This window comes from Parasteatoda tepidariorum, chromosome 3, assembly GCF_982258835.1.
Source record: "Parasteatoda tepidariorum strain Cologne lab strain chromosome 3, Ptep-v5.0, whole genome shotgun sequence".
NCBI classification, from domain to species: Eukaryota; Metazoa; Arthropoda; class Arachnida; order Araneae; family Theridiidae; genus Parasteatoda; species Parasteatoda tepidariorum.
The window spans coordinates 92,887,026-92,913,863 of record NC_141757.1 but is presented as its reverse complement, the minus strand read 5'-3'; the positions used below and the strand labels follow the sequence as shown (position 1 = coordinate 92,913,863).

Below are 26,838 nucleotides of genomic sequence, written 5' to 3'. Positions count from 1 at the left end.
ACGTAATCAGAGAAGTAATTGAGAGTGATTATTATCTCATTCTCATCTTTTCACACTTTTTTAATAACCCATCATCTCCTGCATCGATGTTTGTTTTAGTAAACAACGCAAGTTGCATACTTGATTGCTGGAAAAAGAGATCAGACGATTCCAAGGAAGATGCAGATGAACTGACGGGATTGTCAGAAGCAGAGAGTAAATCGAGTGTGCTGCCATCTATTGGTCAGAAGTTAAGGAAGTTCAAAAATGGCTTCCTCCCAGCAGAGAGAGATGTCAAACCCCATATGACTCATAATGTTTTTAGAAATCAAAGCAAATACTCATTGAAATTTCAATCGAAAAGTATGGCTGAAGCAAGGCGTAAAAAACTACAGGAGTTGTTGAAAAGGCCAGGGAATAATACTTGTGCAGAATGTGGAAAAAAAAGTAAGTAAAATATTTTCATACTTCATAACAATCGTTCTATTGTATACGGCCACCATAAACTAGCTTTTGTTTACAATTGTGAACTATGAAAAATGAGATATGTTGTAGTTGCTTTTTAAATAAGTTAGTATAAATCGCTTTTAAAAGGACAAATGTTTACGATTCTCAACTATTTGATATGATTTAAATTCTGATGTTGATTTTTTTAAAATTATTTTTAAATGTAAACAAATTATAAAAAAAAAATTATTTAAAATTTAAGGTATTCTTAATATGGTATAAATTTTTTTTAAATTCTCGTAAGGAATCTGGTACTTTTGTTATGATAGCTCAATTTTCTTGACATGTATAAAATTTAAATTGTTAAAAATTTAAAATAATAGAAAATAAAATAAATTATGTAAATTCGATATTAGGTGCGGTCAGTTCTTGTAATGAGTCATGAGCACTTAAACCAACCACTTAAATCAACCTCTTGTCTTTATTCAAAAGAACTTTGTTGTTCAAAATGTTTCGACGATTTTTTTTTCAAAGTTTAAAAACTTTTATTCACATTTGGTGCAATATCGTTTTCTTCAAAATATTTTTTCTTATTTGTGATTGTTTTGTTTCTTCATTGTTCTGTGGAAAGCATTGCAATTATTGGAATAATTATCTAAGCTATTTAGTTTAATTTCCTGGTAAATTTGTGGTTTATTTCAAGTTTGTTAACTGGTTTAAATTAATGTGATTTAAACCATGGTTTATACGAACCGGTTTTTTTCAAAGAAAAAATCTATTAAGTCACTTAATTTTTGTATTATTTTTCTAAATATTTTTAATTCAAATGTAATAGAATAAAAAAAGGGAATTTTTGCCTGCAATATATGTATAACATAATTTTTAAATGTTTGTTTTATTATTGCTATTCTACAGAAATATATTTATAAAGTAAATAAATGTGAGTAAATTTTAAGTTAAATAATATTGTGTAAAAACTTTTTTAAAATATAACTGATCACTACCAACTCTATGTTCTAATAATTTTTAAAATTAGTTAAAAAATATAATTATAGATCAAGTTAAAATCAAAAGTTTGTATGTTTTATATTATTAAACAATACATTATGTTGACAGAACATTACACAAATAAAACATTAACATAACATATTACACTTGTTATACAACAATTAGAAACATAAAATGAGGTCCTTTTCTGTATTTTATATTTTATTTTTCACAAGGGCGCCTGCAGAATAACATAAAAGGGGGTGCAACCCTCTAACCCCTTCCCAAAGAAAAAATTTAAAATATTCTGTTATTACATTTTGTTTTGTAATTACATATACTTTCATCTGTTAATTTTTTTCAAGATACATTTCTTCAGTGTTAACAAGACATTAAAAAAAAAAGTATGAATTTCTTGTGCTTGCAAATTTTGCCACGAGAAACTGTATTGATGGCGCTGGCCTAGCTACTGACTTTGAAACAGAAATAACTACAAACAGTAGTTTCGTATACTAACGTGTTTGTGCATGCCTAACATTGGTATTTATTGTGTTGATAAAGTTTTACAGTTGTGAGATCTCAGTTTGTGTTATACTAAACTAACTAAATTATTCTATTAGTTAAACTAAATAACTAATAGAAAATATAATATCAGGAGGTCAATCTTTATTCCTTATTTGGACTCGATTATATCTTTGTTAAAAGACCGTTTTTCTTCTACACAAAGAATAGCATTTTCACTCTTACAGCTTCACCCGAATGCGATGAACAAACTGGACAAAGCATCATATCTTAAAGTTTTAGAAGATATATATATTATGTAGTAAAGATCTGCTCTCACCAAATTTCATCACTGAAGCAACAACATGGTACGGAATGTGGAGGAATAGAGAAAATTCTTATGAATCCCTCAAATGCATCGATTTAGTTATTGAGGCCACACCGTTGTATTCAGCTGCAGCGGAGGCAATCAAAATTGGCCTAACTCTTCCAGCTACTACATGCACTATTAAACACACTTTTAGTGCATTGCGACATATCAAAACATGGATTCGGTCTAAAATGTCTCGCGAGAGGTTAAGTACTTTGTGCATGCTCAGTGTGTATAAGACTCAGAATTCATTGAAAAAGTCATATAAACAGATTTAGACAGCAAACAAGACGATTACAATTCTTGTTTGATTAAACAATTTTTTAATTGTTGTGTATCTATATTTACTTAATTATTTGTTTTTGAATAAAAATATTTTTAATAAAAAATTTTTATAAAATTTTTTTTTTTCTGTATCTCTTTAATTGTTTTTTTAAAAAAAGCCAGGGGGGTGCAAGTGCACCTCCTTGCACCCCCTGCTGACGACCTTGATTTTCCAGTTTATTTTTAAAATTTTTGTTAACAGCATAAATTTTTTTTTTTCATTGTATGAAAGCAGTATACCAAATTGAAAAAACAATTTAGCATTTTCTTGACTGTTTTCCTCATTTTATTTTAGCTTTACCTTTTTACAACTTAGAAATATGTATTATTTTCCTTTTGATAATTTGTAATGAACTTTGTTAAAAGCAAATATTGTTTGTACCTAACGAATTGATAAACACCTTGAAAACTTTTAATGGCCTTCGATTTCCATTTTACCGGCACATAACTTGGAGACAATATTTGGTGGGTCCAAATATTTTTTTAGAAAAATTTCTAACCAATACGTATGTATATACATATTGTATAATAAAATTTTTGAGCTTGAAATATTTTGGGGGTCCTCACCCCTTAGATACATTCTTGCAAATTATCCCTAAATATTGAAGAATTGGTGCAAATGAAAGGAAAGTGTCATTTGTGTAAGTTTTAATCCTTTATTATTTGCAATTATAAAATTATTTTTACATTATTTTAAAAAAGGCTTTAAAAATTAGTTTTCTGTCATTAAAATAAATTTTCTTAATCATTATAAATTAATTTCCATTATTATTTTATTATATTGTAATTGTTTTTAAACTCAACTGTGAATTCATCAAAAAGAATCTAAATTTATTATTAAAAAAATGCAATGTTGTGTCATTTGTGCTTATAAAATTATTTCTATTTTTTAAAAAAAGTAGGTTTTGAAAATAATTTTTTTGTCATTAAAATGCTTTTTTTATTCATTATGAATTAATTTATTAAAATTAAATTTGTTCCATGATGTAATTCAACAATGCATATAACTCTTAGCCTACCCCAAGCAAACATCTTCATGATTTTAAAAATTTTTTTTTTTTGCAAGTTTAAAATCTATTTGGCATCTTGGCGTACAAGGTCACGATTTGGAATCATCCCCTTATTTTCTTAAAAGAGAAAGAAAAAGGAAACTAAATTTCTGGTTTATTATTATTTTTTTCCAACTTTTAGTAATGTCAAACTTAGTTCATTTTTAATTGTAAATTTTATTTTATTTCAAAAAGGGATCGGCAAATTGAAGTGGAGTGGTAAATTCAAGGCTTTTTACGCTAATGGCCATCGCTGACATAGACTGTGTCAATGTTGCATCAAAAGTGTGTCACAGATACATTGTATTAAATAGTTTCTATTCATGCAATTTGTTCATAAAAAACCTATGTGTAATTTCCGTGTAGTTTTTAAAGTTTTTTTAAAAATTATTATTTTTAACAACTACGTTTCTGATAAATAGTAATATTTTATAAATATGATATCTTTTCTGTATTAAATGGAATAAATAGGTTCATAATATCCTTCTTCTTTAGTTCCATGAATGTTTAAATCAATATGAGTAATGATATATGTACTGATTTAAAAAAAATAAATAATTTCAGATCCAGAATGGGGATCCTTCAATATTGGAGTATTTATCTGCACCTCTTGTGCTGGATTTCACAGGAACCTAGGCTCTCACATTAGCAAAATTAAATCTGTTGTTTTAGACAATTGGGATGCAGATCAAGTGAGCATGATGGAGGAAGTAGGAAATATCAAAGCAAAAGCAAAATATGAAGTTTTTATTCCGGTATGCTACAGACGACCTTGTGATACAGATCCTGAGTGAGTATCTTTTTTTTTTTGTTTTGTTTATTATTAATTGATTCAATCTTGAGAAATTGCATCAATGTTTCGCTATAATATTTGAAATAGAAATGTAGTAAAAATATTAATATGAGAATATTTTCGTGCTGTACATGTATTATTAAATGTCATAAAATGTTTACTTTGTGTATTTAACAAAAAATGTTGATTTGTATATTCTAGTATTGTAAAAATGTATATTTTAAGTTCAAATACATTTTGAATGATAGATCAATCTTTTCCACCTTTTAATAATTTTTGAAACCAATGAAGTTTTTCTACAATCAAGTTCAGTCTTCATGTTTATAATTTGAGATACTCATAAATTTAGATATTGGCGTAAGTGACATAGGATTTATAAAAATATATTTATTTATTTATTTATAAATGCGTTTTTGTATTTATAGGTATCCGCGAACCTGTAAAGCCATGAAAAATCATGGAAAGTCATAAATCTCGGTATTGAACAAAATTAGTCATGAACTGTCATGAATATTTGAACTATTTTTTTTAAAGAAAGTCATGGATTTAGGTCGCCAAATTGGTCTAATTTTTAAAATGGAATCCCCCTATCAATTTCATGGTGTTCCAAATACTATTAGAATTTCTAACAAAATCCCCACTCACAGTCATATTTTATTAAAATATAAAATGTTTTTGTCATGTTTTTTCAAAATTATGGTGTTTTTTCAAGAAATGAAAGAAAGAACATCATTTCTAGAATGAATTATCTTTTAAACTTCTGTGATTTCAGAATTTTTGTTTATTTTTTTTAATTTTATTAATTTAAAATTCTAACTGTAGCAAGCCAGTCACTGGCGAATTTTTTTATTCCAAAATGAGAACAGAAAAATCCAGAGTATTTCTTTCCTTTCCGATGAACAAGGAAAGTATCTTTAGAATATAATTCTGCAGAAAAAAAAAATTAGTTTCTGTAATTTTTTCATTTATTTTATTGCTTCAACTCTTTCTTTACTCTGTTTTTTAAATTTAAAATCTATAAATATGAAGATGCAGAGTATAACAGTTTTAGTCGTACCTATCATTTCAATTAATGTTATTATAATGCTTTCAAATTTATTGTTCTGTTTTTGTCGGGAGAAAATAGTAACTTCGTTAAGTCATGAAAAGTTCTTAGAATTAATCATGGAAAGTTATGAAAAGCAACAAATTTGAAAATCTAAAATGTTGCAGATGCCCTGTATATATAACTATAAATAATTAAATTTTTGTTGGCATACTTCAAAATTAAGGGGAAATATACAATTGAAGACCTAGGGGGTAAAAAGGGATGTCCGTCTTACAAAAATTTCACATCTCTATCATAAGTAATTATAAGCAACAAACGTTTTCATTCTTCTCTAGTGCTTCAAGTCTCTGTGTCAAGACAGTAACCTAATACTTGTTCATTTACATGAGAAGCCACACATCTCTGCAATATCTTTAACAAGAAATTCTATTCTTGCCTAAAAGCAAAAATGTTGGTCATCACTTTTACCCCTGAGGTCTACAATTCATGAATCGAAAGATCAATAATTGTGTTGATTAGAAAAATATCATAAAAATATTGTTTTCTGTTTAATATTTTATTATTTTTTATTTTACGACTGTGAGTATTCTAAAAATTATACTTTTTTATAGTAGATGCAATAATTATGTAAATACATTGGTTCAGGAACTGATTAGTTACGCATCTGCAGTTGTTTTTCAGGATTTTTTTTATCGCCAAATTTGACAGTAGCTGAAAATAATCTGGTTTTACAGTGGGGGAGATTTCACGTTTTAATGATGCATATGAGAGTTTTGTGTTTCTATACATAGTGTAGTTTGTGTGAGATAGAACTTGAAATTATTCAAGGAAGAAACACTTTTATAATGTTCATGAATCTTGGTTCAGTGTTTATTCGATGTTGTGTAAAATTAAGTTTTCCAAAATTTTCTCATCTTTACTTCTAACACTCCTTTTAAGTCTTTCAAAACTCATAATGTATCATACATTTATTTCGCAAATCTTTTAAAACTCATTAATGTTTCCCTTTCAAAAGTTTATACTGTTCGAAAGTCATTAAATTATGTATTTTAATAATGATTATCTTTCTCTTAAAATGACATAATTAGAAAAAAGAACTCATGGAATTAGTTTAAATAAAGTTTTAAAGAGGTTTAAATTCCCGAATGATTTAGTGGCACATTTATAATATTTGTAGCACACACATCTTTTCATATTTATAGTCATTAACACACACATATATAAAATGTCATATTTATAGTCACATTTATAATATAAACTGTTTTTAAATACCTTTGATTATAACAAGTCTGTAATTTACATCACTAAATTATATCCATAGTAAAAATTTTATTATGAATTTAAATTTTGTTTTGGAGAAAAGAGGTGAACATTTATTAAGAGTGAGACATATTCTTAACCGATAACTTTAAAGAAGTTTTCTAAATTATTTTTTTAGCCAGTTAATAACTTTTTAGCCATATTTTTCTTTATGAGATTAGAAAATTCAGAGTCACACACTTACACCACTCAATCTCATTATTAGTGATATTTTTTTAATCATATATTGTGATTATATTAACATGTTACAATGACATTTTTTACCTTGAATTCCATAATTTATTTGCATGAAATTATTTAATATAAAACTATAATGTTACATGATTTTAATCACATAATTACATAAAGGATAAAAATGTTTAAAAATAGTAAAATATATCTTGAAAATGTTAAAAATGTATCTGAGTTCAACTTGATGTAAAAATTTTTCACACAAAGTTGAATTCCATTACAGAAAGTTGTTATAAAAAATTTATTTTTTATTTTGATATATTGACTTTAAAATAACTCATCAAATATTCATATATATTTCCAGAGTTCTCCCTTAGAATAAAAAAGGGCTGGGTGCTTCCTCACAGAATAGGGTAATTTGAGTTTTGAAAGGGCACTCACTTAACACCGAAAAAAATCATCAAGATGTGTAACATCACATATTAATTGAATTTGATTCTCAACAATTTTTAAGTTACCATCTTATGCAATTTAATGTGTATATTTCAAAAATTAATTTTCACTCATTATCTAAATAATTTGTAATATATAAATAATAATTAAAGGCATGCTAAGAGACAATCTCTATGAATACATTTTTTTAAAAAAGAAAGTAAACTGAAAAATTATTTCTTGACAAACAGCTTAAAAGATTTTTTCTATAATTTATACTTAGAATTATTAGATAATAAACATTTAAAAGCGCATTTGTTTAAAAAAAGGTATTTATTTAAAAAATAATTTAAAAATTTAAAGTCACTTAAGAAATTTATCAATATACCCCCTTAAAAAAAGAGAAGCTTATAAAAATGTAAGTACAGTAGGGAACCGATTATCCGGAACGATCGGGACCATTGCTATTCCGGATAACTGATTTTTCCGGTTTTCTGAATCGCTACAAAAGCCGTTTTTTTGTTAAACCCAACTAAAAAAAAAATTTTGGAAATAATCTAAAAAAGAAGAAAAAATGATGAAGTAATACACTAATGATTATTTCCAAAATGATTCTAAGGTAAACATCTTTCGAAAAAGAAAGAAAAATACTAAAATCTTATGAGGAAAAAAAATTTTTTTTTTAAAAAATGGTTGGAAAATGTATCGAATTTTGTTCCGGTTTTTTGGTTTTCCGGTTTTCTGATTTCCCAACTAAAAAAAAAAATTTTGGAAATAATCTAAAAAGGAAGAAAAAATGATTAAGTAATACACTAATGATTATTTCCAAAATGATTCTAAGGTAAACCTTTCGAAAAAGAAAGAAAAATACTAAAATCTTATGAGGAAAAAAAAATTTTTTTTTTAAAAAATGGTTGGAAAATGTATCGAATTTTGTTCCGGTTTTTTGGTTTTCCGGTTTTCTGATTTCCGGATAACGGGTTCTGTACTGTAGTTGAGAATAATCCTAACAAAGTAAATATAGTAATCAGAATTAAACCTATAAACACAGATAATTCTTGTATGTAATTTATATTTTAACAGTTAATTAATTTTTCTTAAAAATGGAATACATATAAAAAGACAGTGTTTTTAAGGGATGGTGCATTATTTTTACAAAAGGGGCGGATTTATAGGGATCAATGGGCAGGCAGAGTGGGTCCCTTTTCTAAAACGTTTTGGGGAGAACGCTGATATTTCAAACAGTCTTCAAGTAAAGTTATTGATTTATAGTAATGATTCCCCAGAAAATTTTTAATGTTAAATAAATAAGTAAAAATAATTTTATTGAAAAAAAATAGTTGTTCCTAAATACATATTATTAGATAAATTATTTTCTGTTATATTTCTTAAATAAATCTTTAAAATAAGTGGTTGCTAATTTATGATTTTATTTATCTTTCAGCTAGAAATTATAGCTATAAAATAAGATCTTCAAATATCTATACTTTAAATTGTTTTTAATATTAAGTTTCTATTTTATAGTGTTTTGAAAGAACAATTCATTAGAGCCAAGTATGAACGCGAAGAATTTATTCACGTTGATCGCCAACACTATACTACTGGTGTTATGGAAGGTTATCTTTGGAAGCGAGGTAAAGAGGACGGTAGATTTCAACAAAGAAAGTTTGTGCTTAGCGAAGCTGATGGTACTCTTAAGTACTTCATAAAAGAGGTAAAAATATTTTTTTACCCTTCTTTTTTTATAATAATGAAGGAAATTGCCTGTATTTTCTCTATTGAATTTCTTTTGCTGGATTACCTTGACTTAATTTGTTTATACTATAATTAAAAACTGTGTTATTGAGTTAGATTAACCATAATTCTTATTTGATTATTAATTTACTTTGCACTTGTTTATTTAATAATAAATTTAATAATTATCTTTAAAATTTGTTATACTTTTTTTTAAATTTAATTTTTATTTTATCCTATGTTATTAGAATAGAGAGAATTTTGTCATAATTCAAAAGTACTAATAAATCTTACTGGGAATTATGAAAAAAAATGAGATTTTAATTAAAAATTTCTTTTTTAATGTTCTTTTCTTGCAAGAAATATTGTATTTTTTAAAATTACATTTGAATTTTAAGAAAAAACTGTAGATGATATCTATTAGTTCTAAATTGGAATTTCTATTAGTTTTCCCAATTTTACCATTCTATTAATGTTATTCAACTAACATGAAATATTTTCAACCTAACATTTTCCTTAATATCCTTCCCCCATATGTTTAAAGAAAGTATTTTAAAGAAAAATGTTTTCAATTTGATATTATTTTGTTATAAGTTATTTTAAATGACACTGAAGAACTAGAACTGATGAATATTTCTGTTTTAAAGAGTTTCTTCGAATTAAATACATACTAGTTTTGCTTTTTAAAATTAATCTTCTCAGATGTTCTCATTCTAATAAGTATGTTTTGAAAATGTTATAAATTAAATTTGTTTCAAAATTTAGGAAAATATTTCATATTTAAATATTTCAAATTAATATACATTTTAAACTTATTAAATTCACTTTTGATAAATTATCTGTTAACACGAGAAAGACTGAGGAGACCGATTCAGCCCCTCTTGTTTTTTCTTTTATGAAATAATTTACTATAAGTGTTTAGTATTTCTGACTTTTCATAATTTGATCAAATTTAAGTGCTTATTTAATTATTCATGTGTTAACCTTATAGAAACACATATTTATAAAACGTAGAATTACTGGAGGGTTCAAATTGGCCCCATAGGTATTTTCGTAGATACCCCATGTCCAAGGGCGCCGCTAACTTATTCTTTTGATGGGGCAAAATTTCCATTTTGCTGAATGAAATTTCGAATTTGAATGAATAATTAATAAATATGTAATTCATAGCTCCAAAAAAAAAAATTGTAGCTAATATTTTCTCAATATTTTTTTCACCAATTTATTACTGATTTAACAACTTTATGCTTAATTATTGTAGCCAATTAGCTATTGTGAAGAACCGTGGTTATAGCCCTAGTTCCGGCTTGAAGCTCACCCAGCTTCAGATGGATGGGTACCAGTTTGTCTGGGATGTAAAGGCTAATCTGTGCGCAATGTTGACCACATTGCCACAATCAGCATTTGCCACATTGTGGAGCCTTACTGTCCATGAACTTAACACAAAGGGATGCTTAACTTTTATTTTAGACAATAAGTAATGAATAATGAACTTTTTCATAAATAAATATAAAAAACTAAGAAAAAAATCAATTCGTTGCTAATTTGTAAGATATTCATAGCTAATTTATAAGATTTTGTATTTCTTATTGATATACACTGAAACAGTTTTGGAAGGACCAAACTGGCCTTTTCAGTCTTTCTAGGTATACAGTGATGTTCAGTCTTTCTAGAGATAATATAATCTGGTTAAAAATATTTATGTTTATAAAATATGTATTTTGTGTATAGTAGATTTATGTGAAGATAATTATTGTGTTTTTTTATATGCTCAAAAATTCTACTTCAGATTAGTTTGTTACAAAGTGTTAGAGGAAGGCATAGTTCCCAGAAAAACAGTCCTGGTTTGATATAAATGCTTCCTAATAGTCTATGTTAAAATGGCAGAGGCTGAGGCATTATCGCTAAAAAGCTTATTTTTTTATTCTATTTTTTTATTATTTTTCTTTATCTTTTATTCTTTTGGAATACTGTAAATCATTTTTTTTTAAAAATCCATGCAGTTTGACTTTCTCAGTAGTTGGACAAAAATAACACCCCTTTCTGCTTAATATAAAGTAGTAGTTAAGTGCATATTGAAAAAAGGACTTATTTAACATGTATATTTAATTCAGGTCTTGAGTTAATATTTAAACCTGTAATAAACTTTTTTTGCTAACCAGTGTTTCTCTAGCGAAGTATCGTAAAAAATTTGTTTAATTTCTGAAAAATTTAACTCAATTTGAGGTCAACAACTAAAGTGAATAAGCTGTTGACCTCTAGTTTTAAAATCATTTTTTGAAAATTTAATCTTTCTATACTCAATTATTAATCAGAATTTTTAATTATTTATGAAACAAATCTTTCCAATCTAAGCTGTCGATTCACAATCACTAAATCTTTATAGTGGATAATAAAGAGTTGCCACAATTATTTTCACTAGTTTGTTTACTCGTTGGCATTTTTGTATTCCTGTATCAAAATTTTATAAGCCATTTCAGCATTAGTATCTAATTTTATATTGTGTAATTAAAAATTTTAAAAGTTATATTTTATAACATTTGAGCTTCTTATATTGGTTATTACACCTTTCTTCCTTTTCTAGGCTCATAAAGAACCAAAAGCCATCATCGAGGTTTCTAAACTGAACATGACATTTTGTCCTAAGAAAATTGGTAATCCTAATGGAGCACAATTTACATATGTTCGAGATGGTTCCACTAGAAACATATTTGTTTACAGTACAACTGGATCTGTAAGTTCATTGTATGGTATTTGATTTCTTTAAAAGTGTCTATAAATTATGTGTAATGTGATGTCATTATAGGCATTATATATTTCCAAATTTTTAAATTTTCTTTACTTCATAAATTTAATCAATCTTTCCTAATCCCTCTTTAAATAACAAAATCAGTTAGTTTATTTTTATTCAATTTTATATAGAATAAACACAAGTATTTCCATTCTCAATAAATGCAACTTTTTATTTCAGTACAAGTGTATAACTAATTATTATTCAGTGTTATGACAAGTGATGATCAAAATTTATTTTTATCCTTTCTTTCTTTGACCACTTTTAACATTAGTATATATGTCATTGGGTTTAATTAAATTTCCAGCAATCCATTTGGCTTTAAGTCTTCAGTCAGGTTATTTAAAATGCACTGTTAATAAATCAGGGATGAGTTTATTTTTTTGGCTGTATTATTTTTTGATAACTCGCCAATCATCTCTTCCCATGCTATTAAGTTTCGTTTAGGAAGTATGCATTGACTTGTAATTTGAATTAGTTTACGTGAAGACTGGGGGTTTGTTGGGCTTTCCATGCCTCCTTAGTCCAATTGTTTGATATTTTTTAAAAAAATAAATCATTTTATTATTAAATTTATTCTTTTCAGCAATCGTCAAGCTAAAAATTTTGTTCAGCTCAAAAAAAAAAAAAAAAAAAAAAGAGAAAAAAAAAAAAAAAGAAAAGGAGGAATAGAAAAGAAAAACATTATATGACCTTTCGAAGAGTATATCCCAGAATGGCGTCACTATAAAATTCTCTTCGTCGCAATTTTGCGCAATAAATTAATATATATTTCATTTCTGCTCATTTTTGTCTTAAAATAAGGATACGCTGATTTTACAGCAGCCCACAATAAGGACTGAACTTGTAATGCCATAACAATACTAGATTGTTTAAAGAATTGATATCAGGATTGAACTCTCCAACCCAATTTGAATTTAAAAATTAAGAATATTTTAGAAATAAAAAGGATAATTATAATTATATCTCTATACTTCACTTAAAAATGGTTGTCATCTTTCTGTTTCATGGTTTCTTATTTGGAGATAAAAAAGTTGAATGATGTATGTTTTTTCAATAAACAGAAAAAGAATAAAATATGTTGTCAATGTAAAATTAATAAAAGTTCTAATGTTATTCACTTAGGAAATATTTGTTTATCCTTTATTTAACAGTAAGTACTAGTAATATGTATTTATTGTTCTTTTGTAATTTTTCCTATTACGTTTTTTATAATTTTAATTAATATTAAAGGTTTCAAACCGATAGTATTAGTTCCTTTACTATAATTGATAATATTTTATTAAGGAATATTTATTGGTAAATATATTAAGTTGACTTTTTTTAAGAATTAAACAGTAAAAAAAGTAACTTATATTCGATTTTTACTGAAGTATATTTACTTTTATAATGAACTGCGTAAAACTATGTCCAGTCAACATATGCTCTGAATGTAATACGAAATGACTATTGAATTCGAAAGAATATTGAAAATTAACTTTTTGGCAAAATTGCTAAATAATATTTTTGACGAAAAATATTCAACAAGTTTTTTATAGTAACCAAAAATTAACTAGCTATTTAAGAACTAAGTTTAGGAACGAATTTACAATGTTAACCAAATAAAATTATTAGGTAAATTGTATCCCAATAATATTAGAAATTAAGTTTGTTGAAACTAGGTAAGTTGAAACTAAGTATTATTACGATAACTTTTAACACATTTTATGTTTGCATGAAATAATAATTGTGCAGTTTTTTTTGGCTTTGTTAAATTTACTTAAAGGTTGCCTTTAAAAGCTTTGATGCTAAAGTGATTTGGTTATTATGAGTTTAATTCCAATGCATCAAAATATTATAATTTTTTTAAGAATTTTAACTTTTTGTTCATATTTTATTTTTTATTGATACTCATTGGTTCAATTTCTAATTTATTTGAGTTGTTTTGTTAGTGCATACATATTTAGTTTAGGGATAAGATATTTTTCAAAATAGTTATAGAGATAAGTTTATTTTAAAATCTTGTAATACAGTACTGGCTATCCTGTTATAAAGGAACTATGTTTCGAAGAACTGTATTGTTGAAAATGAATAAACTCTGTTGTACTTTCTATTTTGAAATAATCTTTTGTTCTTTTCATATCAATTTAAAATATTGAATGAATATATTTCTCTTTTTTTTACTTCATCTTTTTATAATAATTTTACTATAATTGATTTTCTATATTATTATTTTACCAGGTTTTAGTACTTTTTATTGTTTGATTACATGAGTAATTTGAGTTGTATTAAATTTTCAGGCTATTGTTGACTGGTTCATGGCTATTCGTTCTGTGAAGTTAAATAAATTGCTTATTGCATATCCTGGTACCAGTGAGATAGAACTGTCCCAATATTTAACAAGAGACTTTTTAAAAGAAGGCTGGATGTTTAAGACTGGACCTAGAGCAAGTGATGCTTACAAGTGGAGGTGGTTTACGCTGGATGATCGAAAACTTATGTACTTAGAAGATCCTTTGGTAGGAAGATAAATTTGAAAATTTTATAAATTTTCAAAATTTATATTTTAAATATTTGTACATTAAATGCTACTTATTTATTCAATACATATCTAACATATTTAAAAATAACTTTATAAGGCATGATTGTGCAGTTATTAAGACACGAAACTAAATTATATAAAGGTATTGTAACTGGGTTCTATAACCGGTAGTGTTTTACTTAATTCTCTTAGAAAGTCTTTTACTTTATTTTGCATTAAGCTATAAGAAATTTTTTTGAATTGTTTTTGAACCGTCTTTTTCTGAATTTCAATCTGATTACTTTGCTTCAATAAAAATGACAAATATACCCATGTTTTTATTGAGAGATAAGTAGAAATTTTGTATATTCCTTCTGAGGCAAAACATTTTAAATGAAGTGCAAAAAAAATTTTTTTTGTTAAAGTTTTTGGTTTTTATGGTTTAAATTGCTAATTTCTTACTTTTGAGGGTTAAAAAATATTGAGTTGGTTGTAAAAATGTTCTGTTTGCATGAGTTTTATTTTTTCTGTTTGCATGAGTTTTATCAAAATTTAATCTTATCTGCATTTTCTCAAAATTTTGAATGTAGTTGTTCAGATTTCTGTAAATTAATTACTTTTTAATAATAATAATTTTATATGTAGCCATTATAAAATATGAATTACTTGAAAAAAACTTATGTTTTTTTCATAAAATTTCTGAAATATCTATGCAAAGTTTTTTTTCTTGAATATTTTATTGCAAGTTATCTATGTTTTGTTCTTTATATAGTTTTCTGGTATACACCTCCAAAAATTTTATCAACTTGAGAGAGAGATAAGAACTCTTATCCCTAAAATAAGGGATTCTTTCTTTCAAACATCAATTTTTGTTAAGAGTACTTTCTTTTATATCTTTAATGATGGAAATTTGTCATTTATTTTTTTAAAATTTATTTCAAAGCACTAAGACACCGATGCATTGTAGACATTTAGTACGATAGTATTATAGTACTAAATGTCTACAATGCACACACACAAATTCTTATGATCTGATATCTACACCAGCTCTAACTACATGAATAGGAAGTGGGGAAAATTCTCATTAAATGTATCGCTATGCATGTGTTCGAAAGAATGATGCTATTGGAAGTTTCAATAATAGTGATTTTACAGTCTAAAATATATTTAATTCTGTATCATATTCCTATAATTAAAAATACCTCTTTCTTGATGATGATTGATGCATACTTATAAACTGCATGCATAATGTTTTGCATACTTATAAACATAAAAGTTATATAAACTAAAAGTTTGTGAGTTATCATTAATTCTTCCTTTTGATGCATGTTATTTTAGAATTTCTTTTCAATCTTGTGCTTGAATTTTCTGTGTTATCAATTTCCAAATTTTTATAAGAATCATACCATTGCAAAATTAAGAGCCAATAACAATATGAGGCAAATTTACCTAATAACATAAACTCTTTACTCAAATGACATAATACATGATGCGTAAGATTATCAATTTCAAATTTTTTATTAGAATCGTACCATTGGAAAATTCAGAGCTAACAATGACATAAGGCAAATTTACCCCATATCGCAAAGACTTAATGTAGTACTCAATGGACATTGAACATGAATTTTGTGTCAGATTATCAATTTCAAAATTTTATTAATGTGACTACGGGTTGAGTGGTCTTTAAACGGCTTGCTTTTGTATTTTTATTTTAAGGTGGTGAAAGTTTATTTATTTAATCCTCTGTATCCTATCTATAATCCTCTGTATTTATAGGATCCTTATCCAAAAGGAGAAGTGTTCCTTGGTTATCATGGAGATGGATTTTCAGTGAAGCAAGGTGTGCCTCCTGGCATGAAGGAACAAGGATTTGGTTTTACATTAAAGACTCGTGAAAGGACATTTTTGTTTGGTGTTCAAAGAGAAGAGGATAGAACTGAGTGGATGAAAGTCTTACAGAGTGTTATTGACCGGCCATTAACACCTCAAGATAATACTAGTGAGTTCTTGAACTAAGTTTTGTATCTATTCCCTTATTCCTTGTATTACAATATCTGTGATTTGAACTTTTATGTTTGATTGTCCTTATATTAGATGTTTTTATAAGTTTCATAATGTGAAAAAAAAATATATATTGTAGAATTGACTTTATAAATGATTTTTTTGCTGACTGTTATTAGGACCTTATTGTGGAAAGCTGCATGATTTGCATTTGTTTGCATAATTGCTAATAAATAATTTTTTGATCTTTATTTATGAAAACTAAGAAATAGTTTTCCTTTTATTTTTTTTAAGAAAGAAAAAAATTGATTCCAAAAAAAGTCATTTACTTAATCCTGCTCTCCACACTTTATTAAAGTGTCAAAAATTATTATTTTCATTTGCAGGATTGATCAATGAATGCTGAAAAAATGCAGAAGAAAATCAGTTACAATTTGTCGAGCATTCTTTGTCACCCTGTGTATAATGTTATAAATTCACTGAACCCAATGTAAATTTCAACAATAGAATCTTTGCAATAATAAACATAAAATCATGAAAAATCAAACAAAAATTGAAATATAAGAAATGTTGAAGATTGAAGTTTCAATTTTCAACAATAATAATTAAATCCTCTTAAGGAAAGGACATTCAGTGCCAAACTAAAGAAGCTGCACTCTGGGAAATATATGTCCTTCTATGTTGAAACTAGTACAGACTGATGGTCAATTCTTTTCCTTTACTGAAACAAGTGCCTTTGCTGATGTGCAAAGCAGTTTTCAATATAGAAGGCAGTAGAGAAAATTCAATTCAAGTTTGGCTTTGCAGATTTATAAACGAGCGCCATGAACATTGTAAAATAATAATAATAATTCAGTAAATGAACATAATGTTCTGTTTATTGTTTTTATTGTCTGCTAAGTACCTTTGATGGCATGGTAATGAATTTCATTTGAAGAATCTTTAAATGGGCTTTAATCAGATACCATAAATTAAAATTCTGTTAATTCTTCCTAAAAATAAAAAGATTTTATTTTAATATCATCTGCAAGACCTTTCTCTCGATTTCTTTATTGGACTTAGTCTCAGAGGTTTGGCAGCTCTAACGAGCAGGGCACATCGACCAGAGGTCTATTGTACCCAAATCCTAAATCATGATTAGCATGAAAGCCCTATAGCTGAAATAAAATTCATCTTACAGGAACATCTTGCAGTTCCCAGGCATTGACACAATGCTGCCCTAAATGCTCAAATCTTTGAGCAGAATAGACTTCACAATCACAAAGTATGTGTCGTGATGTCTCTTTTTCAAGATGACAACCCCGACAAAGAGAATTGGATTCTATTCCCATTATGTAGAGGTGTCTCCTGAGGATGCAGTGTCCAGTAAGAAGACGAATGATCTTTCTTAAACTGTTTCTATTAAACTTTAAAAGCTTTTTTTGACGTACATTAAGACAGTCACGATTTAGCTCCTTAGCTTGTCTCTGACCATCAGCTGTGCGCCATTGCTCATGGGCAATTTTGCCATAAAGCTTGAATATGGATGCCCTAAATGAGGTGGGAGAAATTCCCAGTGCAGGTTCAGGACCCCAGAAAATTGCATTAGAGCCAACCCGTGCCGCTTTATCAGCTAGCTTATTTCCACCGATACCCATTGTCCAGGTACCCAATGCAGGGATACCCTTTTATGAGTGGATAGGTCACAGAGGACCGAGAAGCATTCCCACACTAACAAAGAGGTGAATTTACACCTTGACAGTGATAGGAGAGCAGCCTGACTGTCAGAACAGATGCGGATAGTCATATTTTTATATCCTTTGTCTAAGCATATCTTGCAGCACAAGATAATGGCATAGACCTCAGCCTGAAAAACAGTGGCATAGTTTCCCAAGGGAAAATGAAGTTTGGTACTGTCATTGGAGCAATAAATTCCTGCTCCTGATTTGGCACCAATCTTTGAACCATCAGTGTACCATATTAGACATTTGCCTTTTAGCCACCGAGGAGAATTAAACCATTCATCTCTAGTAGGAAAATGGATCTTGAAAGGCTCGTGAAAAGCATATCTTACGCCCGTGTTCACCATTGACCCTAACTCTCAGTCAGAGTTCAAAACAGGTTTTATGAGAGCAACTCTAGGTTAGAGTCCAAAATTTCATTTCACCGTGTACGTAACTGCGAGTTACTTTAACCCAGAGTTAAGTAACTTTAACCTGAAGGTCTTCCCGGTTAGAGTAACCGCGCATGCGCAGTAAGCGAGTGTTTGCTCATTTACTTCGTTTTCTTCGTCGGTATTTTTTATATTTCTGCTCTTTTTCGTTTGATAATTTTAATTGTTTTGAATTTCGATTCTTTTTTTGTATTTTTGACCTACAGATTTTCCCGGTTTGAGCAAGCGCTGATATGAAGAAGGAGATTTTTTATTTATTTATGTTTTCAAAAATAACACTTTTGATGTTCGGTTGCTTATGTTCAATGAGGTAAATTTTTTTACTTGATGCAACTATAATTAATTTATATCTTTGCCTTGCCTTAAAAAAAATAGCATACCATAATATTAATAAAATGAAAATATATTAATAAAATGAAAATTAAATAACACTTTATTTTGATGTTCGGTTGCTTTTTATATGTTTAATAAGATCATTTTTTTACTAGATGTAACTATCATTAATTTATATCAAATAAATGCTTATTAATAAAATAAAAATTAAATTTTCTTGAGTTAATATCTTCTACAGAAGATACTATATATATTTCTCAAATTATTATTAGCAGTTGTTACAGCACTTAAATAATTTTTCACACGAAAAAAAAAGTCGTGAATAATAAAGATTGCGGCTACAATAATTCAAATGAATAGTTTAAGTAAGAATATTGTAAATAATTGAACTAACTTTTACTTATTTTTTTAAAAGAAAGAAAACAATCGATACTTGAAATAAATATAAAATTTAAAAAAGAATATAATTCATTAAATGTTTTTAGATTTCGATAATATCTATCGAGATGATAGATCTTGCACAAAAATAAAAATAGTTTAGAGCTGAACTTCCAAAATAATGTGCAATATTTAGATATGAAGATAACGAAAAGAATTTAAAAAATTTTTTTAATCCATAAAATAAAGCTATTAATTAAATTTAAAAATATATACATTATTTTAAATATATATTAGAAATTATGCTGAAATAAATTTTACTTAATCATTGCAAATTTTGATCCGAGGTAACATTTTAACCACACAATAATTTGCATCAAATAACTTCGCAAATCAGGAAATTTAGAATTTTATAAGCATAAAATAATCTGCTGAATATTTCAAAAAAATAGGATCATTTGGAAGAGATTTATTGCTTAAAACTATATGAAATTAAAATGCCCGTCTTTAGTTATAATTTTTTATATATAGCCTGACTACTTTATGACATATGTGGCATAATATAAATATATATTATATAACTGATATATTTCCATATACAATTATCTAAATAATAAAATTTTTAAAAGCATAAAATTTTTTTAAAATTTTAAAGTTTCGGAATATTTGTTCCGATTATGACATTTTTCTTTAAAAAAATTGTTATCTTATTCACCATATCACCAACGTCGATTCTCTCTTATCATCAGCAGATGTCAGCACAATAGTAGTCATTTATAACTTCTGAATAATATGAATGTGTTGATTTATGCTTATCTGTACAAAGAAGTTTATTATATACAATTTCATTTAAAATTAGAAAAAAAAATTCTTTTCAATGGTTTAAGTTATCGATAATATGTTATGAAGGGGAAGAAAAAAAAAGATTAAAAATACGCGCATTAGATGATAATGATGTTAGCATAATCCCCTTGATCATAGTGTAAAATAAAAGTATTAAATAATTGTGTGAAATAAAAGTATTTTTAATTGAATTTCAGTTACATTTCTATGGTTGCTTGCGGCTTTATGATATCCATAATAATAAAATATCTAAATTCATAATAATAAAGCTCAGATCCTTTTGCTCATCAATACAAGTCAGTTAGGAAAACGAAACTAAACATATTTTTTATTTGACCAGTAAAAGAGAGATTCAAATTTAATTACTCGATGCAATCTTTTTTTCTTCTTCTTTTAATAGAAATTTTTTATAAAAAAATAGCAACGAAAATTGAAAACAAACGCTGTTAATACGGCTATAAATCTACCGCCTGTATTTGCCGGTCAAGTAACCCGCAGTTAAGAAACCGACGGTCAAAAAATAATGGTGGAATCGCTTTTGAACTGTCGGTCAAAGTTTCCAAACTGGGGGTTTCGGAACTGGGAGTTACGCGCTAGGTCAGATTCAATGGTGAATACGGGGGTTAGTGACATAAAGTCACTAGGCATTGGACTTATTATAAGCATCTGCTTTTTTTCCTCTTGGGCAAAGCAAAAGTATGATTGTATAAAAACTAAATTAAATTTAAACTACATAAGGTTTTTATGTACAACTTTTATATTAAATATTTGTAAATTGTGCTAAATTTATGATAGATAAATCTTAATTTTTACAATAATAATCTCTGCTTGACTGCACTAAAGTTTCATACAAATTTTATTTTTTGAAGATAGTTATAGATTTTGTAAATTCTGCAACTGGGCATTCGCTGGCTCAAGTTTTGTCAACAAGCATTAAATTTACTGAAAATTGCTTGAGTTTTTTGATGCGAAACAATTCGCTTGCGCAAATATTGATGGTTGCTGCAAAAAAATATACCAGTAATAGGTGATCTGTTTTTAAGATTCAAGTATGCTGCACATCGAAAATATGTTAAAGGAAGTTTTAACCTTGATTTAATTACATTCTGGTCTCTGAGAGGTTTACAGAAAGGAAAAGCAAAGCAAGTGCTCTCTGTACTGCCTAATTCAGTTGACCTTAACTTCTGTAGACTGTAATGTATCCTGTTATGATTAAATTTTTATGAAACATAGATGAAGTTTGATGAACTGTTTAGTTTCTGGACTAACTTTCCTTCACTTTAATGAACAATAATATACCCTGCAATGTTGAATATGGAAATAAGGTTGCTGAATTAAAATCTTTTCTTCAATAATTGAAACATTGTGATTAAAATAAGAATGTTTTTTTTTAATTTTCTAACTGAATTTTTTTTTCTGTTTTAGTTGTTTTCTAGTTCATTGGCAACCTGTCTAAATAATTTTATTTTCACGTTATTTAAAAAAAAATTCTGTATCATTTTTAGGGCCTATATAATTATTGTTCTGTTTGTGTTACATTAACTTTGAAAGATTTTCTCGTTTTCCTTTTAAAGTGGAAGGAGAACTATAGTATAAAAGCTATTTTATTATTGTTTTGTTCCCCTGTGGTTTGTAACAAATGTTCCTTTGTCTTCTATGTAAGTCACATTAACACAGTATTTAAGGCACTAAGCTTTCATTGTTGTAGGGCTGGGATTCTATCTCCAATTTTGGCTTGAAGCCTACCTAACTTCAGAGCTATGTGATACTACTTGTGTATAAAGTAAAGGCAAAAACGTTCGCTGTTCTGATCATATTGTCACTGTTATGTCATGTCATTGGTCTCAAAATTTTGGATAATTAACCCCCATGACCTCTGGGTCATAAACTGGTTGTTTAGGGAGTACTACTGGCTTCTGAGCTATGTTCAAAATTAAAGGTTACACATGCAAAAGATATATATATATAATCAGTTGCTTGCATTTATTTTTTATTAACTACTGCAAAGTGACATTGGTTGGAAAATGAAAATTTTTTTAAAGTTTATATAAATATTTTCCTTTAATATTTTATTGTATTCTTTTTTTTTAATAAAAGAGCAACAAATTTGTTCTCTGGGAAAACTGTTAAGGTAAATGTATAGAAATGCTGGATCAAATTCTGAGAGGGTAAATAATGATCATATTTATAATAACACAGTGAACAGTATAATTTCTTTTTTCTCTAAATTATAATAAAATATTTATTTAGCTCCATAACTAAAACTAAGTAGAAAGAACTTTTGTTCTTCCAGATGTAATTGGTTTAATTTCATTATTTATAATTTTTTTTAAATTGAATACTTATGCTTCAAATTTATTTTAACCTTAGGTTAATGTGTAAATTATAAATTCTTCTTAAGGATGATATTTATTAAAACTTCTTCTTGCAAATTATTGTTTTCAAGATTAAAAAAGGTCATATTTATGATTACACTCTGAATATGATAATTCCTAAAAAACTATAATAAAATTATTATTTAGCTGTATAATTATGTTAACCAATTTTGCTTATCAAATATTTTTAACGTTCAGTTTAATTACATCATTTATGAAATTAGTTCTGTTTTCTATAAGTTCTGTTTTTTGTATTTCAGCTTTTATGTTTTGCTTTTGTTTTATTATTAATTTATCAATTGAATAATTTTTTTAAAATTTTTCATTTGAGAAACTCTATGATCTGGTTAAGCTTTTTTATGTTTTCCATTTGAAATGTTGGAACTGTTTTACATTATTACTGTTTTTTGATTTCATTTTTCAATTAATCTTTTTTGATTCATTTTTCAATTAATGTTTTTTAACTTATTATCATCATTACTAATCTTTGTATATAGAGTGTTGTTACTTCATTGTTAAATTAATATCAAATTTTTAAATTAATATCACATTTTTAAATTAATATCAAATTTTTAAATTAATATCACATTTTTAAATTAATATCAAATTTTTAAATTAATATCATTATTACTAATCTTTGTTAGATTTGTAAATGAAGTGTTGGTACTTCATTGTTTAATTATTAATGATGTTTTTTACTCAATCGCAAATCACTTTTAATGACTGGAAAACATCTTGTTTCAGTCCAACCATTGATTATAGTAACATTTTCTATGTAAGTAAATAAAAATTATTTTAAAATAGTAACTTTTTTTAACGCAAATTTACTGTGATAAATCAGTTTTTTTTTTATTATGAAATCATTTCTAAGTATTTTTTACTAATTTCACCAAGTAAAATTATTAGTAGAATTTTTTTCTTTAACTCCATTTAATTTAGTAGTTTATATTACATATGTTTGCTTATTTTGAAAGATATTGCAGATCATGTGGCATGGTAAGGTTGGTTTTAATGTAGCAGTAACCTTTATCACATAACCCCAATAAGGTTTAAAGTTTATAAATGATTAACAAATAAACCACACAAGCTTGAAATAATGTTAAGTTGTTTGTAATGCATTGCATATAAATTATGCTAATGTACATGCAAAGTGGTTTGGATTAAGTTTGCATAAATATCTCTTTTATATCGAGATTGAATCTAAAAACACTAAACATCATCATTAGAAAAATATTGCTCTTTAGAATCTTAATATACAAAGAAAAAAAAAGTTTCAAAGCAAGGTTTGCAATAAGAACTAGGAATTGTATTTTTTGTAAAGGTTTATGCTTGCCTTTATTTATTCTTTAAAAAATATTGGCATTGTAACATTTCTGCTTTGTAGGAATAATGATTAACCAGTTAATCTTAATGTGTTGATTCGCAAATACAATAGAAACCGCAAATGCAACTTTTGTATGTTATCTGATTATGGTTCTTATAAATAAATAACAACTTATATGTTATTTAATGACTGAATTGAGTTTTTTTTTTAAATTAAAAACCAAATGTGTATATGTGTTTTATTTAAAATATTTTTTTTTTATTTCTTTTTTTTTTGTGGCAAAAATCCAAATATGCCTTTGGTTCATTATAGTTTTATAGTAATTTTAATCCTGACATGAAACTAAATGTGCTTTTTGTTATTTCATTTGGTATGGTATTGCAACTTATAAATACTAATTTTTTGAATTATAGCAGTCTTTTAATTATAGTTTTATGATATTTTTCTTCTTATGAAAATTCATCTATGCTATCATTCTAATTAAAGTTCAACTATTTATATCAGCTTTAAAATCTCTCTTTTCCTTATGCTACTCTTTTTATTATATTTTTTTTCCTATAAAAATCCAAATATGCCTTTTATTTCTTGATCTGGTACTAACAATTAGTGAATTGTGAGTACCAAGGAATCATTGATATTCAAATGTAATTGCATAAAATTTTTATGCAAATAGTTAATATTATTAATAACTAAACCACTTTTCTATCTGTTCTCTTTCAGTGGCAGCAAATTTGGTTAGAAAAAGAGGAACATTCAATTCTCCTCTTCATCTTTTAAAAGTGAGGTAGTTAAGGTTAAGATTTAGAGGACTATTGATTTCTTTTGTAAGAATTTTTAAAAATCACTTAAACTGGAAGACTGATTTACAGACAAGTTTGTAAATTTTAGAAATCTACAGGAATATATGTTCTCCTCAAAGGAGCTCTGATGTATATTTTTTGCTAAGCAACCTGTAAATAATATCTTTTCTTTTCCCATTAAGTTAACCTTCCATCCATTGAAATTCACATATTGTGTTATGTAATGTGATAATTTTTAATAGCAATTTTTTTTTTATAAAAATAGAAAAATGAATTTAAAAGATAAATATTTTTTCCCCTCCAAACTGTATTCAGTTAGTATTTGTTTTAATATTAGAAAATTAGTAGTAAGGAATATAGACTTTTTCAATTTTTCTAATCATAAAAAGATGCTATCAATTTTTTTTGTAAGCAATGCATCTTGTTCTAAGCCAAAGCAATCTTAAGCTGAACCTATTCAATGCTACAGCTCTACACTGATTCACTCTATCTGCTTTATACTATCCATCCAGTGGATTACCTTCCTCTTCGCCATTCTCCATTTTATACTCTAAAAGGTTATCTTTTTTAGTTGGATATACTTTATCATATCTATGTATTCTAAATTAGACTGATAGTTTTCATAAATTTATAGCCAGAATGATTTGCGTGACAGGATATAAATTTTTCCTCCCTTTATTCCTGTTTTTCATTAAAAATATTTCCTACATATGACGCTACAGGTATTAAACCTATAGCTCAATAAAAAAAAAAGGAAAAAAAAAGAAATACATCACCTTTTTTAAAAAAAAATTTTTTTTAAGGAAGGAAACTGAATAAATATATATTAAGGATATATGTAAAAATATATCTGGAATGTAACTATTTTAAATTGTTTGAATAATTTTTTTGTTGATTTCAATTAAATAATTTGTAAATTATTTAAATTAATTGGTAATTTAATAACTATTAGTAATTATTATCTCCAGTTAATAATTAGTATTATTAGCCAATACTTATCATTATTTATTATCATATTTATATGGGGAGAAATGGGGAGAGGGTAAAATGACCAGAGGCAAAAGTCTGAGTATGATGCATTCCATATCATTAACTCCTAATACATTTAGAGAATGGCTTTCATGCCAGGTTTAAAGATAAATATAAATGCTGGCTACAATTTTTAATTCTTTTTGCTGACCTACTATTTTTTTACCTATTATTTTTTTACTTTTTTCCCGATCTCTTGTTATTGTAGTACAATGTGTTAACTTTTTGACTAGTCTTCATTATATTTGTTAATATTTTATTTAGTTTAATTGACTTATTTGATTCATAAATTTCAAAAGTAAGTCATAATATTTTTACAACTATTTAAATTAAAGAGAAATATCATGCAAAAGAGGAAAAAGAACCTTTATTAATTGAATTTTTTTTTCTTTGAAATTTCGCTAAGCTAAAACTACTCATAATTCTTTCACTTTTTCAGGAAGTTTGATTTGTCAGAGTTTGATGTATGGAAGGTTGTCTTTATTATGATTTAATTGAATCTGTTCATAATTAACTTATTTTTATGCAATAATTATATCCAAATCTGTGTGAATTTGCTTGAGTTGATTATATTATACATAATATTTAAATGATATAAAAATATAGATTTAAATATGCGATATACATTTTGTTTTGGTAAACTTAATCCATATTTATTTTTTTCTTTCTGATATGTGATTACTTAGCAAAATTACCAATGGTAACTGTATTACTTTTCCAATTTTTGTAGTTATTGCATTAACACGATTTATCTGTGCTTTAAAATGAAATATGGTCTTCACTTGGTTTCAACTTATGTATGTCTATTGCAATAATTATTAAATATTTAAAAGTAAATTAATTTAACTAACCTATTCTGCAAAAAATATTAAATAAATTTTTTGAACCTATTCAATTATCAAATTTTTGATTGAATCTTTTCTTTTAAGTAATTTTCATACTGACAGAAATTTTCTCATCTGATTTCATTAAAATATTTAAATATATTTTAATTTCAGTAAATTTGCTTTAAAGCATAAGCCAAACCATTTTCATCTAGGTTCAATAGAAGGTTATTTATTGTTGCGTCTATTTATATTAAAACTTCAAGGTTACTTTCATAAAGATATGTTTCATCATCTTTATCCAGAAGATTATTTTCTGTCTCATCAAATTCT

At 26.5% G+C, this 26,838-nt stretch overlaps 1 protein-coding gene across 2 annotated transcripts; it reads left to right on the top strand.

Moving 5' to 3' along the window:
• Window positions 1-86: 86 nt before the first annotated feature.
• Window positions 87-26,278, top strand: LOC107440111 (arf-GAP with dual PH domain-containing protein 1). 2 transcript variants are annotated; one of them, XM_087159797.1, is made up of 7 exons: window positions 87-426; window positions 4,222-4,447; window positions 8,946-9,135; window positions 11,740-11,889; window positions 14,226-14,444; window positions 16,223-16,445; window positions 26,121-26,278. In XM_087159797.1, the coding sequence occupies exons 1-7, from the start codon at window positions 87-89 to the stop codon at window positions 26,168-26,170; spliced, it is 1,398 nt and encodes a 465-aa protein (XP_087015923.1). In that variant the 3' UTR covers window positions 26,171-26,278. The 2 variants fall into 2 exon arrangements, with proteins under 2 accessions (XP_087015923.1, XP_087015922.1); XM_087159796.1 differs by lacking the exon at window positions 26,121-26,278 and adding an exon at window positions 24,573-25,444.
• The last annotated feature ends 560 nt before the right edge of the window (window positions 26,279-26,838 follow it).

Coding starts and splice junctions, on each gene's coding strand:
- LOC107440111 (XM_087159796.1), top strand. CDS start 87: ATGTTTGTTTTAGTAAACAACGCAAGTTGCATACTTGATTGCTGGAAA. Junction 4,448..8,945: donor CCTTGTGATACAGATCCTGA/GTGAGTATCTTT, acceptor TCTATTTTATAG/TGTTTTGAAAGAACAATTCA. Junction 9,136..11,739: donor TTAAGTACTTCATAAAAGAG/GTAAAAATATTT, acceptor TTCCTTTTCTAG/GCTCATAAAGAACCAAAAGC.